General features: G+C 34.0%; 1 protein-coding gene across 14 annotated transcripts in view; it reads right to left on the minus strand.

Moving 5' to 3' along the window:
* Positions 1–310: 310 nt before the first annotated feature.
* Positions 311–19157, minus strand: part of LOC144970444 (arf-GAP with Rho-GAP domain, ANK repeat and PH domain-containing protein 1-like) — a 152015-nt gene continuing 133168 nt past the window's right edge. For all 14 annotated transcript variants that reach the window (XM_078910096.1, XM_078910090.1, XM_078910092.1 and 11 more), the window contains 14 exons: positions 18571–18739; positions 18094–18222; positions 14627–14732; positions 13424–13514; positions 12127–12207; positions 10354–10437; positions 9449–9535; positions 8416–8533; positions 6676–6812; positions 5754–5873; positions 4057–4139; positions 1973–2014; positions 1683–1767; positions 311–1119 (listed from right to left, as the gene is read on the minus strand). In XM_078910096.1, coding sequence (XP_078766222.1) covers positions 1087–1119; positions 1683–1767; positions 1973–2014; positions 4057–4139; positions 5754–5873; positions 6676–6812; positions 8416–8533; positions 9449–9535; positions 10354–10437; positions 12127–12207; positions 13424–13514; positions 14627–14732; positions 18094–18222; positions 18571–18739 — 1365 coding nt within the window. In that variant the 3' untranslated portion in view covers positions 311–1086. The remainder of the gene's footprint in view (positions 1120–1682; positions 1768–1972; positions 2015–4056; positions 4140–5753; positions 5874–6675; positions 6813–8415; positions 8534–9448; positions 9536–10353; positions 10438–12126; positions 12208–13423; positions 13515–14626; positions 14733–18093; positions 18223–18570; positions 18740–19157) is intronic.

Below are 19157 nucleotides of genomic sequence, written 5' to 3' on the forward strand. Positions count from 1 at the left end.
AGCAATTTGCTTGCTACCCTTTGGATAGGACACTACAAACCTAGCTACCCAATAATTACTGGGTGAGCTGGGGGGGGGGGGGTCAGAAAAAAAATCTCAACTCCACCGGTGATTGATCTCAATCCCTTTGCTTGTGAAGCCAGTACACTACCAACTGAACAATTGGGACTGACTAGCCATGCTGAGAACATTTCCCCCTTCTATCTGGATAATACCTGAAGTATTACCATTTATACTGTTTTTGCTATTGGCTGAAGAAGGGTTTTGAGCCTGAAATGGACCGTGTTTAGTACTTTGTTCTTTTCCAAAGTTTTTATCTTATATTCACCTTTTTTTGTACACGAGTGTTTACTGTAAAATGTTGTTGAAGTATTCTGGGACTGAACGTCTTGTACAGATTAGGTGTGGACTCTCAGGGTTGTGTAAGTCAACAACTCAAATTTGAGATGTCTTGAGAAGCATTTTCAATGTAAATAAAAAAAAAAAATCCCAAAAACTGGAGCATTCATAGAGAGCAATATCCACTAAACATGCTCAATCCACTAAACATGCTCAAAGTGCTTGACAAGGGGTCCTTAGCCAACAGCAACACTTAACACGTAGGACGAGATGCAAAACCTGTTAGGCAATATAACATTTTTTTTATTTTCAGACATAGACAATGCTGTTAAAGGACAGGTACTCATTTTACACATGAGTACGGTGAGAGCCTTTTCCAAGGACAACTATATGCCCGCTCAGAGTGAGACTCGAACTTAGGACCTTCCAATCCAAAGGCGAGTGTCACACCACAAGACCACATAGCCGCACCAAAGGTAAAAAGTTAACCCGTTTTTAAACACAACAATACTTGAAAGACAACATGTATTCGAATTCCTTTCGTTAGTTTAGGAGGTTCCAGTTTTAAAAAATAAAAAATTTTCATCAACTCAAAGACGACATTTGCAGGAATGACAATGTTGAAGGGTAGCGAGAACTGTCATGTGACATTGTTGTCTTCAGGTTGTTGCTGGAATAAACAAAACAACAATTGGCAGGAGAAGAGCTTAAAATCTTTTGAATCTGATGTTCCATTTTTTTGGTGATTCAGCTGTTCCATGTTAAAAATCCACCTGGGTGCTGAAAACAAAATGAAATATAGAAAACAAGGTAATAAAAATGTTGCTGCTCGAAGCTCGAAGTCATAAAAAAAAAAACAATAGGACATTGAACGGAAGCTTCTATTTAAATAATAAATGAAAACTGATAATGTGGATGTTTCAAGGTTTTTGTTTCATTCACAGTGTTTTGTTGATAAAGGGAAAACCCAAAACGTCCACATCTTTTTTTTCTCTAATGAAAGTTTGAATCGTCATTGTATCTGTAGTTCTCTCTCTCTCTCTCTCTTTCTCTCTCTCTCTCTCTCTCTCTCTCTCTCTCTCTCTATCTCTCTCTCTCTCTCTCTCACACACACACACAATAAAATATAATAAACAAACATACTCCCCCCCCCCCCCCCCCTTTTTTTTTTCATCTTCTTTTAATTAAAAAACAAAAGCCAACTAAGTTAAAACGATAGAAAAGAAAAAAACCAAAACAAAAAAAACAAACAAACATCACCTCGATAACTGCCAGATAAATGGAAAAGAAGGGTGGTACTGTATATAAAAGTAAACAATGATTGACGGCATTGTTAATCTTACCTGTGCGACATACAGAGCAGCTGCCCATCTATAAAGTTCATCCTCTGTGTCAAAACTCAGACAATGTCCAAACATACCAACCACCCTGTAAAACAAACAATCTCTTGTTACAGTCATGTAAATTACACAATTGTTACAGTCATGTAAATTACACAATTGTTACAGTCATGTAAATTACTACAATTACAAAAATTATCTCATGATATTTTCATATCAAGTTAAAAAACAAATTAGATACGTTAAACAATGACACACATCATGACATACAAACACATAAAGCCGCTACTCACTTTGAACTTTTTTCTCCTTCAACAATAAATGTCAGACAATATCTGGTGAGAGAAAGAGAATTTTATTCACATAAAATTTATCATTGAAGAATATTTCACTTTCTGCTCTAACTTAAATTTCCAGCTAATTATGGTCGTATTTGTTTTGTTGTTAAGGGTTTTTTCCCCAGCATTTGCAACCCATTTAAATCATTTCAGCACAAGTGAAAAAGAAGAAAATGGAATAGCAAAAAAATTCTAGATTTACAATTCAAGACACCCAAGAAAAAGTAAGACAAAAGGGACTGGTTCAAAAGGAAACATAGGCAATTTCCAAGAGCATGCCACCAGTGCGCTTAGTTTGGCCAAGTAATCTCATTCCAAGACAAATATAGAAATTAACCTAAGGGAATAGAATACCAAACAAGTGACCTCGCTGTCCCTGATGGGAGATCAAAAACCCACACCTAGTCAGATAATCATCGTCATGGATGGTGGGTGACTCGCATTTACAACCTTCAATTATTAACTCTCATATGGGTCAAATTGACCCAATCCACTTAAATATCAAGTCACAGCCTCTTTAAATGAATCAAAAACCTCTTCAGAAGCTTTGGATTCACACTGTATTCAATCATTTGACAACAAACGTGATGTCCTGTTCATATCATTAACTGAAAAAAAATCTAAACAAATCTATTTTCTCAAGGCTAAGAATTTCATCACCTTATTCACTTATTTTTGACATAGTGACAGATTGATTAGAAATGATTGTAACTAGAGAAAATGTTGTGTTATTGTTTACAAAATCCTACGGAACCAACCATACACTGTCAATAATCTGTCAATATATGAGTATTTTATATAAATAAAAAAATTGCAGATGCAGCCGATTATTTTCTGACTCCATCTATTCATCCATCACTGATTGATTGAGTAAGTGAGTCTGTTAAATCTGGCATAAACTAATTTGTGACAAGGCTATTCAAAGGATAGCAAGTGGTTACTACTGTCTGTGTAACGCTACAGAAACCAAAATAAACTCGAGCTCCGTTAAACACTGTGAAGTAGCAACCCAGCGGACGTGGCTGAAAACGGTTGTCAACAAGCCTTCATGCGGTTGCTAGAGCTCACACATTGTGACTTTTTAATCTACGTATTTTACATGAGTATTATGTGCAGTGTCTGGGTGGGGATCCTGACCTCCCATAGCGGGCAGGGAGGTACACAGTCTTCTATCCCCTTATATCTGTTTTCCAACATGCTTTCTGTCTTTGTCTTGGAATGAGATTACTTGGTTTTTTCCTGGCCCTGGTCGGAGTCCTGGCTGGGAGGGAAACAGTCAAATGCATAGTTATTGTTTTGGGAGATGATATTTTTTTCCTTGTAAATCATCTCTCTGTTATGTATTATTATTTTTATTTTGAATGTATAATGTAAGCATTTGAGTGTATTCCTCTTTGTTGGATTTTGTGCTTGTGTCTGGATGAGACTTATAGGTGATCTCAAACTAAGTACATTGGTGGTGTGCTCTTGGAATCTAAATCTCATCCCTATTTGTTCTCAGTTCCCCTTTGTCTTACTTTTTCTTGGGTGCTTTAATTGTAATTCTAGAACTTTTTACTATCCCATTTTCTTCCTTTTTACTGGCGCTGATATGACCTAAATGTGTTGCAAGCGCCGTATAACCCTTAAAAACATACAAACAAAACATATGTGCAGTGTTTTAACAAGTTTACAATGTAATACCCGACAAATTGTGGAGTGATCCTCGACAATGTTGGAGGTTTGTGCTTTTGTTAGCCACTCATACATGCAGATTTTTATAACAAGGCAATGACACAATGCACTGTCTACATACATTGTGTTTTATCGAAGAGGAATCGAAGACTTGTCTCCATAACAATGTCCAAAACATTAAATTTTGAACACTACATTGTGTGGGCTAATTTTTAAAAACATTGAAATTGTTATTATCATCATTTGCTCTCATCTGTCAAAACTTCAAAATGACAATAACAAAAGGTGGTTGGAAGTCTGAAGTGGCGTGGCATGTTTTTATTACTTTATGTGCGTATATTGTGATATATACGATATGTCCTTACTTGGTGGGTGTGGACTTCTTGGGCATGGCTCCAATGTAAAAGGTGAGGTCTTCCACATTCCAGGATGACACTTCAATCACAGCCTGGGGTGGAACAACAGAAATATGTCAAATGGATAGTGACCTAATTTTTAAAAATTTCAAATATCAACTATTGCCATATTAAGACACAGTTGAATCCTTACTCTATTATTGAAAATTTACAAAAGTCATGTATCAAAATAAATAAAACAACATTTTTTAAAATGCTTCACAAGTTCAGTAAATGTTCTTTCACATATTATACATTCTCAACACACACACAAACGTTCTAGGATATGTTTACTATTTCACATCATCACCATTTTGAGTATTTCAAGAACAAGTTGCATTTTTATTTTTTAAATTTGTATTTTTTTCACTGCTGTTTCTCATCTATCAGGTCAGTAATATTTTTATTTCTTTCATCTTCTTTAAGCGTTTTGGACACTTATTGGGCCTCTTTAGACCAAACGATTAAAGTTTGACTGTTTTTGTTATTAATTGATTTAGGAATTGAGCCAAAAACCATACTTATTAAGAATATTTAATATTGTTCTTTTTAGTCCTTACTCTCATTTTTTGTTCCAATAATTAAAATAAAATCTTCATTGTGATTTAAACAAAACGAGATGAACTTTTTGTGATCTTGATCTCAAGAGGGCCATGTTTTACCATAGCATTCTTTGCCCCAGTCTGTTTAGAGCTATAATCTTTGGATTCTTTCCAGTTCAACATGAAATGAAATAAAACAAAATTGTTCCATTCCCCATTTATGTAACCCAAGACAGTACAATCTATTCCTGAGTTCATTAAAGTACTTAACATTCTCAACTATTTAAATGTAGCTTACTGTAATGTAGCAAGTTTTATTCTAGCCAATTGTTTTGTTTTTTTTCTCCTCCAATTATTTTTTTCAAATATTTATAAAGTTTGAGTTGAGACATGAATTCACAAGACTTTAGCTTGCACTTTAAATTGTAGCAACCATACATTTCTCATCGTAACTGGCAGATTTGCATGCTTGCACCATTTTTCATGTTGTTATTACAACTAAAAAACCCCAAAAAACTGAAGATTATCAGTGCTTTATACGGGTCCCTAGCCAAAAGCTACACGAGGAAACATGATGCAGCTAGGTGATATTACAATATTTATTTCGACAGAGACAAAGCTGTTTAGGCCAGGTACATGAGTACAGTAAGAGAATATGAGTAAAGAGCCTTTTCCAAGGACTCAACAATGCACCGCTTAGAGCAGGACTCGAACCCTGGACCTTTCAGTCCAAAAGCGAGTATCATACCATAGGACCACATAGCCACACAATGACTGGAAGACGACAACAATGATACACACTCAATTGTGTGGCTATGTGGTCTAGTCATATGACACTCGCTTTCGGATCGGTAGGTCCTGGCTTCGAGCCTCGCTCAACGCATAGTTGAGTCCTTGGAAAAGACTCTTTGCTCACATTCTCTCACCGCACTCAGGTGTAAACTGAGTACCTGGCCGTTAACAGCGTTGTCTTTGTCCGAAAAATTGTAATATCACCTAACAGGCGTCGTGTCCCGTCCTACATGTTAAATGTTGCTGTTGCCCAGGGACCCCTTGTAAAGCGCTTTGAGCACAATTAATGGATATTGCGCTATATAAAAAAGCTCAAATGTGTAGAATAATTACCTTGGCATTGACATAGACAGCCAGTCGACACTGCCTAAATCCAATGGTGTATCTCTTGAATTTCTTTCCCTTGGAGTCACAGTACTGGAGCTTGGACAGAAGGACGTGGTTGGGATTGTACTGGGGAGATAATGGGTAAATATAGGCTTTACAAATATATTTGTGGTATAATATTATGAACTGTTATCCATGCTGCTGCTACAACAGTAACAACGACTAACTACTACAACCACTACTGCTACTTCAACTTCTATTACTGCTACAACTATGATCAATATAATAATAATAATAATAATAATAATAATAATAATAATAATAATAATAATAATAATAATAATAAAATAATAATAATAATAATAATAATAATAATAAATAATAATAATAATAATGAAAATGATAGTAATAATAAAATAATAGTAATAATAATAATAATAATAATAATAATAATAATAATAATAATAATAATAATAATAATAATAATAATAATAATAATAATAATAATAATAATAATAATAATAATAATAATAATAATAATAATAATAATATAATAATAATAATAATAATAATAATAATAATTATAATAATAATAATAATTATAATAATATAAAAACTCTTAGAGTACGCAGATCCTCATTAATGGCTCCAGGGGTTTTAGATAGTTTCAGATGCTTCACATTATCTTGCATATCTCTCCCTTCTTATCTCTTCTTTTTCTTAGAACCAACTCCCTCTCTCCACCCCTCTCTCTCTCTTTCTCTCTCCACTCCACTTTTCTTTCTCTTTCAATCTTGCACACTCATTCCAATACAAGTAAACCAAAGGTCTCCGTACAGCTAAGCCTTTAAACACCTGACAATACTCCCTCCCTCACAAAGGATATTCAAAAAATAACTCGTCAAACTGTGACAGCCACACATCTTACATTGGTATCCAATCTTTCCAGTAACTCTGTATTCCTGCCACACAGAGATACAGAGTTATCTTCCTTGACCCAGTCTTCCCAGCCCAGCCAGCGTTTGACAGTCGGGAAAAGAGACTCACTGGGAAACAACGGCCTCACTGAAATGGAATATTAGGTCAAACGTCAAGAACATCAGCATATTTCTTTGACAGGAATGTTCTTTTTGTGATTTTGAAGGTTTTATAATTGGGAAAGGAGACCCACTAGGGAATAACGGTCTCACTGAAATGTGAACATTTAATACAAACGTCAGAAACAGGAGCATAATCTATTGACAGAATATTCAATTGTTTTGTTTTGAGGGTTTTACAGTAGGAAACAGAGGCCCACTCTGGAACAACAGGCTCACTGAAATGGACAGTTGGGTTAAACGTCACAAAAATCATCATAATTCATTGACAGAAAAATACATTAATTTTGTTTTTGAGGGTTTTACAAAAGGGAACAGAGGCCCACTAAAAAACAACGGTCTCACTGAAATAGACAATTGGGTCAAACATCAAGACCATCAACATTAATTGACAGAAATATTCATTTATTTTGTTTTAGGGATTTTACAGCGCTTGTCACACTGTTGGTCATTTCAACTCTGTAAAAAAGGAAATAAAGGAATTATCAAAAGATTCACATGAAGTTAAAACTAAAAAGCTTTGGATGAGGTCAAACATTTTTATCCACCCAGCAGTGATTAGGCAACTGAGTCTGTTAGATCCACTGGATGGTAAATAATAATAATAATAATAATAATAATAATAATAATAATAATAATAATAATAATAATAATAATAATAATAATAATAACAATAATAATGGGATAAATATATAGTGCACCAAACATCCCTTCATCTGGAGGGCTCTGGGCGCATAACATAGATTAAGCCCTAACACTACACACTACACGAACAGTGCTTATTATACACATAATCAAAAGAAAGCCTGTCGGAATAAGAATGCCTTCAATTGACGCTTGAAATCATCTAGTGAAGATGAAGCACGTATCTCAAGTGGTAACAAATTCCACAACCTTGGACCAGGATGCTGAAAGGTGCGTTCACCAGCCTTCACTCGACAGCGGAGTGTTTTCAATTTGAGTTTGTTCGTTGATCGAAGCGATCGCTGTGGAATATACTGGTCAATGAGGCTTGGGAGATATGTTGGTGATGAGCCTTTGTGAAAGACTAGTATCCTATCATGGACTGAAAAACAAACAAACAAAGAAGTCCTGAGAAGGATCGGAATAAAATCACCAATTCTTCTTCAAACTGTAAAGAAATTGAAACTGAACTATTTTGGCCACACGACTCGCCACGAATCATTAGAAAAGCACATTCAGCAGACAAGGGTAGACGGCAAGAGAGGAAGAGGTAGGCCAACAAGAAGCTGGGAACAAGATATATGTGAATAGCTGGGAATGACAACAACTCAAGCAAGTAGACTGGCAGAAAACCGTAATCTGTTTCGCAAGAAAGTTCGGGAAGCAACGTCCTACACACGATCAGCTGACTAGAGAGAGTATCCTATGCAAAGGGTAGCAAAGCAAGTAATTGCTATTGTCCGTTTAATGCAATAGAAACCAGGATAAACTGGGTCTTATGCCTTTGAAAGATGACTTATTTTTTAAAGAAAAGGATAAGCAAAAAAGTTCTAGAGACAGTTTTGTTTTAAGACTAGGCTGATTTTCACATGGAAAGGATAACTTACCCAGAACACCTTTGGCCACCAATTCATACAAGGCAAATGAACTGGTGTCGATATCTGAGGTGGCCTTTGACCTTTTGAAGTAGTCCAGAGCTTGTTGTGCTTTTGTGTCGGTTGTCACCTGGAATAAATGATGGAAATATTTCAAGTCTTTGCAAATGCAGAAAATGTAATCATAGAAATGAGTTTTGAGTTGTCATGTATATAATACTGGGGCAATCATCGGTTTTGTAATGTATCCATACAGAATCATCAATATCAAATAACTGAAAGAATTATACAAGCGATTCAGCTTCCATCAGTTTCATTGACCAAAAGAAACTTAAAATAAACATCAACAAATAGCCCCCCCCCCCCCCCCCCCCCCCCCCCCCCCCAAAAAAAAAAATTAAAAAAAATTAATTTTAAAACTAAAATAGACTGACAGCAATAAAGTAGCACATAAAGCTTCTGCAAGTGATAAAAATTGCGTGTTTATGCTAAGATCACCTAAAAGTGCACCATCAAAATGAACTCAGGATCTCTACCAAAAGATTTCATATATTGGGTGGTTAGATCCGTTAGGGCTGGTGGGAAGTACTTTGAGATAATCAGCAAATCCAAATGGTAGAAAAAATAACAAAACTTTATTGTCAATCAACATAACAGAAACAGGGTTAAACTCTAGGTTTATGGCTGTGAGGACTGCTGCTACAAAAAGACTGCGGCTATGTGGTCTAGTGGTATGACACTCGCTTTCGAAATGGAAGGTCCTGGGTTAGAGCCGCGCATAGTCGAGTCCTTGGAAAAGGCTCTTTACTCACATTCTCTCACCGTACTCAGGTGTAAAATGAGTACCCAGCTGTTAACAGCGTTGTCTATGTCTGAAAAAATTGTAATATCGGCGAACAGGCGTCATGTCTCGTTCTACATGTTACGTGTTGCTGTTGGTCAGGGACCCCTTGTAAAGCGTTTTGAGCACGTTTAGTGGATATTGCGCTTCAAGTTATTTTATATATTTTTAAACTAAAAAATCTAAAGGTTCAAAAAAACTTACAGGAATGTTGACAGCCGGGCCATCGACATTGATCATGTGAACTGGAGTAAGGATCTTTTCTATACTGTCAGAACTTGCATTGCTTGCCTTGGGAAAGATGGATCAAAACGATTTTATTCAATAGAAATAAGCGGTTAAAAAAAAAAAAAACAAGTGTGAAAAGGTAAAACATAAATGTCCAAATTGAAACATGGAAAAAAAAAACAACATTCACTTTAATCACAAAAAAGAAGGCAAGATGGACATGATACAGAATTGTTAAGGTTATAAAAGAGTCAGATTTTAATTTTAAAATTAGGATTATTTTTCAAAGTGAAGAGAGCATCAACAAAGAAACAAACAAAAAAAAAAAAAAACCCCAAAAAACACATACAAAAAATAAACATAAATAAATAAATAAAAATAAATTTATTAAAAAAAAAAAAGGAAAGAAAGAAACAAAAACATCACTAACACACTAAGAAATCGTGATATAATCTTGTGTTGATTAAATCTTGTGAGCACCATATTGGTTTAAGGTGAAGACAAATGACAATTACCGAATATAAGTGTATTTGCTTTTTGTTGTTCTTTTTCTTTTATTCGAAGATGTCGAGGATTTCAGAATTTTTTTATGTTGAAATTCATCTATCTTAATTCATCAATATTCTAAGTAAACAATTTCTGGCCAATAATAATAATTTAAAAAAAAACAAAAAAACAAAACCAACCAAAACGGTGTGTTATAAGAGCATAACAGTATTTTTAAAAGCCAGGGGTTGCACAAAGAAGAAGATGGCTGAAGTCAAAATCAAAGTAATAATAATGAGAGATATTGATAAAGTTGGATATGTAAGAAAATTTAAAAAAAAAAAAAATACAGATTCTTAAATTATCACCGCACCACTTGCAGGGATGTAACTCACATCTTTGGTTTCCTGCATCTTCTGCATGATGAGTTGCTCAGCCTTCCGAATGTTGTCGTTAATTGTTCTCTCATTCTCTTTATCCTGTCCAGTGAAATAGAAAAGGTGAGAATCCATACCAATTAAATAACCCGCATTTTCTTTTTTTTTCTTATGTGGTCATGATAGTTAAGTGGTATAGCACTCACCAAACAAGCAAAGAAAACAACATAAATTCACCCTCTGAGACATATCCTGGAATCTTTTCTTCTAAAAGTAAATAAATAAATGAATAAGATAAAATAAAAATGTTCATATTATGAAAGGGCAAAAATCAGTTGAGACTGAGCAAAATTGAAAAAAAAAAATCAAATCTTATTGATTGTTTAATATCACCCTACCAGGTACTTGAAAACTTCAAATCTCGGATAAATATAAAAATCCACACCTCTTATTTGTCATTTTTTAGGAGGGGTGTGGCCCTTGTCTTTTTTTGTTTTTAATACCATTTTCCATTGTTTTCTTGTTGGCCAAAGAAGGGCTTTGAGCCTGAAACTGTTACTGTTATTCTATTTTAAAGCTGTTTCATTCACTACTGTGTTTACAAGGAAGTAATACTGGTAGGGCATTAAATCTCAGTTTCATACCTTAAAGAAATAATATTGGTAGGACATTAAATCTCAGTATATTACTTCAAAGAATAATATTGGTAGGGCATTAAATCTCAGGATCTTACCTCAAAGAAATAATATTGGTAGGACATTAAATCTCAGTATATTACTTCAAAGAATAATATTGGTAGGGCATTAAATCTCAGTATCTTATCTCAAAGAAATAATACTGGTAGGACATTAAATCTCAGTATATTAGTTCAAAGATTATTATTGGTAGGGGAATAAATCTGTTTCATACCTCAAAGAAATAATACTGGTAGGACATTAAATCCAGTATATTACTTCAATGAATAATATTGGTAGGGCATTAAATCTCAGTATCTTACCTCAAAGAAATAATACTGGTAGGACATTAAATCCAGTATATTACTTCAAAGAATAATATTGGTAGGGCATTAAATCTCAGTATCTTATCTCAAAGAAATAATACTGGTAGGACATTAAATCTCAGTATATTAGTTCAAAGATTATTATTGGTAGGGGAATAAATCTGTTTCATACCTCAAAGAAATAACATTGGTAGGACATTAAATCTCAGTATATTACTTCAAAGAATAATATTGGTAGGGCATTAAATCTCAGTATCTTACCTCAAAGAAATAATACTGGTAGGACATTAAATCTCAGTATATTACTTCAAAGAATAATATTGGTAGGGCATTAAATCTCAGGATCTTACCTCAAAGAAATAATATTGGTAGGACATTAAATCTCAGTATATTACTTCAAAGAATAATATTGGTAGGGCATTAAATCTCAGTATCTTATCTCAAAGAAATAATACTGGTAGGACATTAAATCTCAGTATATTAGTTCAAAGATTATTATTGGTAGGGGAATAAATCTGTTTCATACCTCAAAGAAATAACATTGGTAGGACATTAAATCTCAGTATATTACTTCAAAGAATAATATTGGTAGGGCATTAAATCTCAGTATCTTACCTCAAAGAAATAATACTGGTAGGACATTAAATCCAGTATATTACTTCAATGAATAATATTGGTAGGGCATTAAATCTCAGTATCTTACCTCAAAGAAATAATACTGGTAGGACATTAAATCCAGTATATTACTTCAATGAATAATATTGGTAGGGCATTAAATCTCAGTATCTTACCTCAAAGAAATAATACTGGTAGGACATTAAATCTATAATAATGCTGATCTCTCGACTTGACACATCCGACATCAAGTTTGGCTGGAAAAAAAAAATCAGAAAAAGGTCAAAGTTCGAATGACAATTCGTTGCATATTGTTGGTAAATTACAAATAATACAACGCAATAATGATGACGAGACAAAAAGAATACTTGATTTTTAAAAAAATATATAGAAAAGGTATAAAAGGTAGATAAGAACTTGATTTAGAAGTGAAGTTAGAAAAATCAGGAAGTGTTTGTCAAAATGTTTCCTCTTAAACCAATCAAATAACATTACCATATCAAGGCAATATTTAAAAAAAATATTTTAAAAATCTCTTTATTCATCCCATGGTGGAAATTTGTCTTTAGGGTCAATTCTAAGGGAAGACTGGAATGACCTAGGCGTCAGCCGCATTTCAGCGCCGAAAACTGAGCTAGGGCAAGATGGCTTGCTCAAGGCCACACAGTGCAGTGGATATTTGAATGCAGTACCTATTGGGTATGAAGCAAAGACTGTACTGCTCAGCCAAGCTGTTGTTTGTATAATTGACTTGCAAAGGAATGCGTTTTAATCAAATTACTTCACAGTAACCACTTTTCAAACTTATATGTCGGTCAAACGTATGTGTCAAAGGCTTCTATTAGCCTGACTACATTATCTATGAAACATTTTTTAAATGCCGACAATAAATAAATATTTGAATTGAAAAACTTATCAAAACAACTTATTGAAAAGAAAATACAGTCATGTCCCTCTAATGCAAAACTCCACAATCCGGATGTCTCCATTATCCAGACAGGTTGCCTGGGGACAGATTTTTTTCCCCCTTTATTTGTACACTGTAGGGACTGATTCCACTATCATTCGAGTGTCTCTGTAATCCGGATAAAATGCTGGGAACAGAGGTGTTTGGATTGCAGAGACGTGACTATAATTAACCACCAATCACCGTTAGAGAAATCAGAGATCAGAATTTTAAGGCCTCTTGTAATTTTTGAGTGATGAGCAAAAACTGGCTTGGACATTTTTTTTTTTTTAAAGTGAAAGAAAGTGGATATAAGAGTTTTAAAAAATCATGGAATAGCCTACATGTGGTTAAAAACTGTCCAAATATGAACAGATAAAAATACCTAGAAGGGAAAAAACAGATAAAATACATCAAAGAGAAAGAACAGATAAAATACATAGAAGGGAAAGAACAGATAAAATATATAGATGGGAAAGAACAAAAGCACAGTGTGACAAATGAATTATTGTATAAACTGTACTGACCACGTCCATTTCTGTCCTCAACAAGGATGGAGCAAAACATGTTGCTAGATTAGTCATGTTCATTTGGTTGGTCGTCTCGTAAAGGGCAACTCTGAAAATTGGGTTGGAAGGTGAGGGTTAAGTAATTATCAAAATATACCATGAATGTAATGATGCCATCATGTTTGTGTTGAGAATAGAGCTCATACTTAATTGCTAGTTAGCCAACAAATTTTAGTAGTGTTTGTGTGTTGACCTCATGAAGTCGCAAAAAGGGAGTCAAGATAGTTACTATGTATGATACCACTTTTTTTAAAAATGGTGGATAGCATCAATTGAAGGCTGGGTTTCCAAAACTCGTGAAGTCGATTTTACTACTTTTTGAGATTTTCCATCCATGAGATAAATTGAAACGTAAACTTTATTTTAAGCATCATATGTCACAAGAATTTCCCTAGATATGTGTGAATTTGAGGTTTAAATATGATACAATAAAAGACTGAATGAGAAATTGTAGGGGAGCAAAACATTTTGCTAGATTAGTCATTTCATTTGGTTGGTCAATATCTCCAAAAGGAAAAAAACAGATTTAGGAAGTTTTGGAAAACCTCTCTTCAATTGTAGATCATCCGTCTCATGACCAGGCAGAGGTGCTGAATCAGTCACAATCTGGGTTCAACTTCCCAAAATAATTTTTTATTCTCTATTACCTTCTGGCACTTCTCTTCTACTCAATTCATATTTTGTTATTATCAGCATAAGTGCCTGCTACACTCACTTTTCTGAAGATGATTACAACAATGTCGATGTTATCTGACAAAGATCAAATTGTCTGGGACAGTCTTGTCTTGTAGTTCTTTGGCACCAGATTTGATCTCCCTGTTTATAGCATTAAACGGACAGTAACAATTTTGCGCTATCTGGATAGCGTGTTAATCTATAAAAAAGTACTTTTTTTCCACTGGATAGACAGACGAGAAAGACAATTATAAATAGGATAGAATGATGGAAAGGGAAGGGGCAGTTAATGGGTAAACAGGGGGGAAGGGAACCAAAATAAAACATACAAACTAATTTTTTAAAAACTCCCAATAAAACAAAAAAAATGTAATTAAAAAAAAAACAAAAAAAAAAAACCCAAAAAAACAAACAAAAAACAAAACAAAAAAGGACAAAACAAAATGATAAAAATTCAGATAAAAATCTCCAAACGAATCAACTCACTGAGACAGATGCAGAATGAGCCGTTTTAAAGTGTTGTAGTTGACTGAAGGCATTTTCTCTAAGTAGTATTTGTACCACATCAGACGGTTATTTATGTCTTTAGAAGCTGAGTGAGAGGATAAGGAATACTTGTTAAAAAATAAAGTATATTTATGAACACATTAAATTATCAAAACTGTTATCAATACCATTAAGGTTCGAAAACAACTCATTCTAGGAAAATCCCACACATTTCATAACACACATCTGTGAGACTGTAACGGATGGAAATCCCCCACTTCCCACTAACGAAGCATCATCTACGTAATACATGAAGCATCATGACAAATCAGTGTTAAAGCTTTGTTTTTGCTTTTGTTTATTTTCAAGGATTTCACGGCGCTTGCACCAGGAAAAAAGGAGGAAGACGGGTTGGTAAAAAAATTGAGCTTTACAATAAAAGCATGTGAGTAAAAAAGGAGAGACAATGGGGACTGGACTAAAAAAGGGAACACGAGAAGATTCCAAGAGCATACTATCAAAGTGTCTTGAGATTGTCATCCAGACACAAGCACAGGATCCCACCAGGAGGAACACACTCAAATGCTTACAAAACATGATAATCAAGACCAAAAAAATATATTACAATACATAACAGAGTGATGATTTATAAGTTAAAAAATTTCATCTCCCAATACTAATACATTTGACTGTTTTCCTCTCAGCCGAGGATGCCGACCACGGCCGAGACAAAACCAAGTAATCCCAATTAAAGGCAAAGACAACAACTCGTAAAACAGATATAGGGGGATAGAAGACAGAGGAAGTGACCTCCTACAGGTGGGAGGTCAAATGATCCCACCCAGCTGTTAAAGCTTTGACTTAGCCATTAACTCAGACCAGCTCCAGGCAACAACCTAAAAGTCTGTATACCATCCCATCGGTATGTTATATCAATTAAATCAGTATAATATTTTACCAATTAAATCATTATATTATACCATTCAAATCAGTACATCATACCAATTAAATCATAGATTCTATCAATTAAATCAGTATGTTATATGAATTAAATTTGTTTATCATACCATTTAAATCATTATATTTATACAAATCAAATTAGTATGTTATACCAATTTAATATGTATATCAATAATAATAATAATAATAATAATAATAATACTTTATTGCATCCCAAAAAGGAAATTTTTTGTACAGACGTGTTATAATTTACACAATACGATAAAAATACAATGGAAATAGGATGTATATATAAAAAAGGAGCAGCTCTATATCCAGAGCTGCGCTTTATAATATGAATAATTTCAACACTGTAAAATAGTTAAAACTGTCACTATAAATTGAAAATTGAAAAGATTGCAAAACAAATAAATTAATAAATTAATATTTATATTTTTAAAAAGTAAAAATGAGAAATAATTATATAAAATGATTATTGCTTGTTGTTATAAAGCCTAATACTGGACGGCAGAAAAGATTTTCGGTGTCTCTCTGTTTTGGTTGAAATAGAGAAAGGGCGACCACTTCTTTCTGACATAATAACTGATGGTCTTAGTGGATGATACTGGTCGTTTAATATTTTAGTTATTTTATTTATACAAAATTTCTCGTATAAAAGATCTACATCGTCAACATCATTTATATAGCGTTTAATGGATTTTTTAATATTTGAATTTATTTTGTTCCTTTCCACTGCTAAGCAATTGCCTCCCCAAGCTGTTATACAAAATGACAAAACACTTTCAATTACTGCTCTATAAAATAATGTGCAGAGGGTTTTATCTATTCTAAACTGAGAAGTTTCGATAAAAAATATGTATGTCTGCACATCTTATGCCTAATTATTTTCAAGTGTTCATCCCACTTGAGCCTGTCATCAATCGTTACACCAAGGTATTTGTAGTGTGGAACTCGCTGGACGTCTTGGACCTTTAATTTTAACGGTTCTATCGGTTCCTTCACTCTGCTAAAGTCAATCACTAGCTCCTTTGTCTTGCTTATGTTAAGCTCTAGGTGGTGGGCATCACACCAAGACACAAATCTATCAATTTCTTGCCTATAAGCCACTTCGTTGCCATTTGTTATGAGGCCTTGAAGAGCGGTGTCATCTGCAAACTTTATTAAAGGTACACTCAGGTTTTGACTTCTACAGTCATTCGTGTATATTGTGAATAATACAGGGGACAATACACAACCTTGAGGAGCACCAGTATTTGTAGTTATACAGGAAGATTTGTTTTGTCCTAATTGAACATATTGTGCTCTCTCCGTAAGAAATTCGAGCACCCAAGCAATTATATACATGTTTAAATTCAGACTAGTCAATTTTTGAACAACCAACTGAGGTTGCATTGTATTGAACGCTGAAGAAAAATCTGCAAAAAGCAATCTGCAATAGCTCCTAGCGTGATCTAGATGCCTGTAGATGTTGTTTGTAAACAGCAAAATGGCATCCTCTACGCCACGTCCTGGTTTGTAAGCAAATTGATGACTATCACTCAATGGCATAAACTGATTCCTAATTTTAACAAGAACAAGTTTTTCTAAAGATTTCATGACTATTGAAGTCAGTGCAACAGGTCTGAGATCGTTCATAGTTTCAAGTTTTTCTTTTTTTGGAACAGGAATAATTTTTGAAGTTTTCCAAATTTCAGGGATCGAAACGCATTGGAGGGACCAGTTAAAAATATGTGTATAAATGGGGGAAAGCTGATGGGCACATTCTTTTAATAATTTTCCTTTCAATCCATCCGGCCCAGCAGCCTTCCTCTCGTTTAGTTTCGAAAATACGAATCTCGTTTCCTCTTCACTGACCTCAATAGTCATTTCATCTTCCAAAGCCCTGTTTAATTTATGTTTTTCATTTTCAATATCAAATATCAATTAAATAAATATAATTATACCAATTAAATCTGTATTTAATACCAATTAAATCTTTTTATCATATCAATTAAATCAGTATATTATACCAAATTAAATCTGAATACTATACCAATCAAAACTGTATATTAAACCAATTAAATCAATATATATACATTATGTACATTTATACCAATTAAATCTGCATATTATACCAGTTAAATCTGCATATTATACCAGTTAAACATGTATATTATGCTAATTAAATCTGTATATTATACCAATTTACCAATTCAATCAGTATAAGAGGCAGGTCTGTATAAGGCGTATATAACAAAACTGAAGTAACCATCCACCATTTAACTGAAGGTTTTATGCATCACAGTTTCTCCCACTATTTATCTAGTTAAAACTGGAGACTAATCATTTTCACAGAGGAAGAAATACTGCAGTTCACTGAAGCCAAAGCCACATTTGAGCAAAGCCACAATGAACTCTGCCTATAAAGGGTTAAACGTGATTTGAAATTCATTTAGAAAACAAACAAACAAACAAAAATCCTAATGTGGATTGAGGTGAGAGTAACCTCCCCTGACTGACTAACCCACCTGCCATACTGGTCCACTGTGGATAGTTGATGCGTTCAAACACGGAATCTTCCAGTTCTCTCAAGAATCGCTTGAGTGCATTGGCCACCTCGTGGACGGAATAACCTTCTAGAACCACTGCACCAGCATCTGGAAAAGGGAAGAAAATGTTGTTAGAATCAACTGGTTTTAATTTACAAGGTCCTGATAGCTCAACTATTATTATTATTATTATTATTATTATCATTATTATTATTATTATTATTATTATTATTATTATTATTATTATTATTATTATTATTATTATTATTATTATTATTATTATTATTATTATTATTATTAGCAGTAGACACTTGCCTCACACGCAAAAGGACAGAGATCTAATCTGGGTGAAGTTGAGATGTTTATCCTGCCAGGGTCCCATGGTCTTCATGGCTCTAAAAACTTTGCTTTTAAAAAAAGTTTTTCAATCTAACAGCTTTAGAGAAAAGCACTCACCTTTTCTGAACTCTTCTAGCAGGGCTTGAACTCTGGACACTTGGGCACCCAGCCGATAAATTCCTTTTTCCTCCAGTCCAAGTTTGGATATGTGGGTGACACACTTATCAACTATGAGAGGGACATTCTCATTGGTCAAGGCCTGGTCAATCAATGTACGACCGCTTCCCTGATATATGATAAAAAGTGGCAGATAAAGATGAACATAATATATACAATTCATATTCCCAGGGTGTTTGTAAATCACTCATAAAACTCCTGTGATTTTTGTTGTAATAAACAAAAATGAATATGACTGCTTCAAAGGAGAACAAAATACCATACACGGAACATTAAAAAAAAAAAAAATTGAGCTTTTATATAGAGCAATATCCACTAAACATGCTCAAAGCGCTTTACAAGGGGTCACTTGCCAACAGCAACACTTAACATGTAGAATGAGACATGACACCTGTTAGGTGATATTACAATTTTTTTTCGGACAGAGACAACACTGTTAACGACCAGGTACTCATTTTACACCCGAGTAGGATGAGAGAATGTGAGTAAAGAGTCTTTTCCAAGGTCTCAAATATGCACTGAGCGAG

Source organism: Berghia stephanieae, chromosome 4 (assembly GCF_034508935.2).
Source record: "Berghia stephanieae isolate SIO BIC M18660-M18661 chromosome 4, UCSD_Bste_1.3, whole genome shotgun sequence".
NCBI lineage: Eukaryota > Metazoa > Mollusca > Gastropoda > Nudibranchia > Aeolidiidae > Berghia > Berghia stephanieae.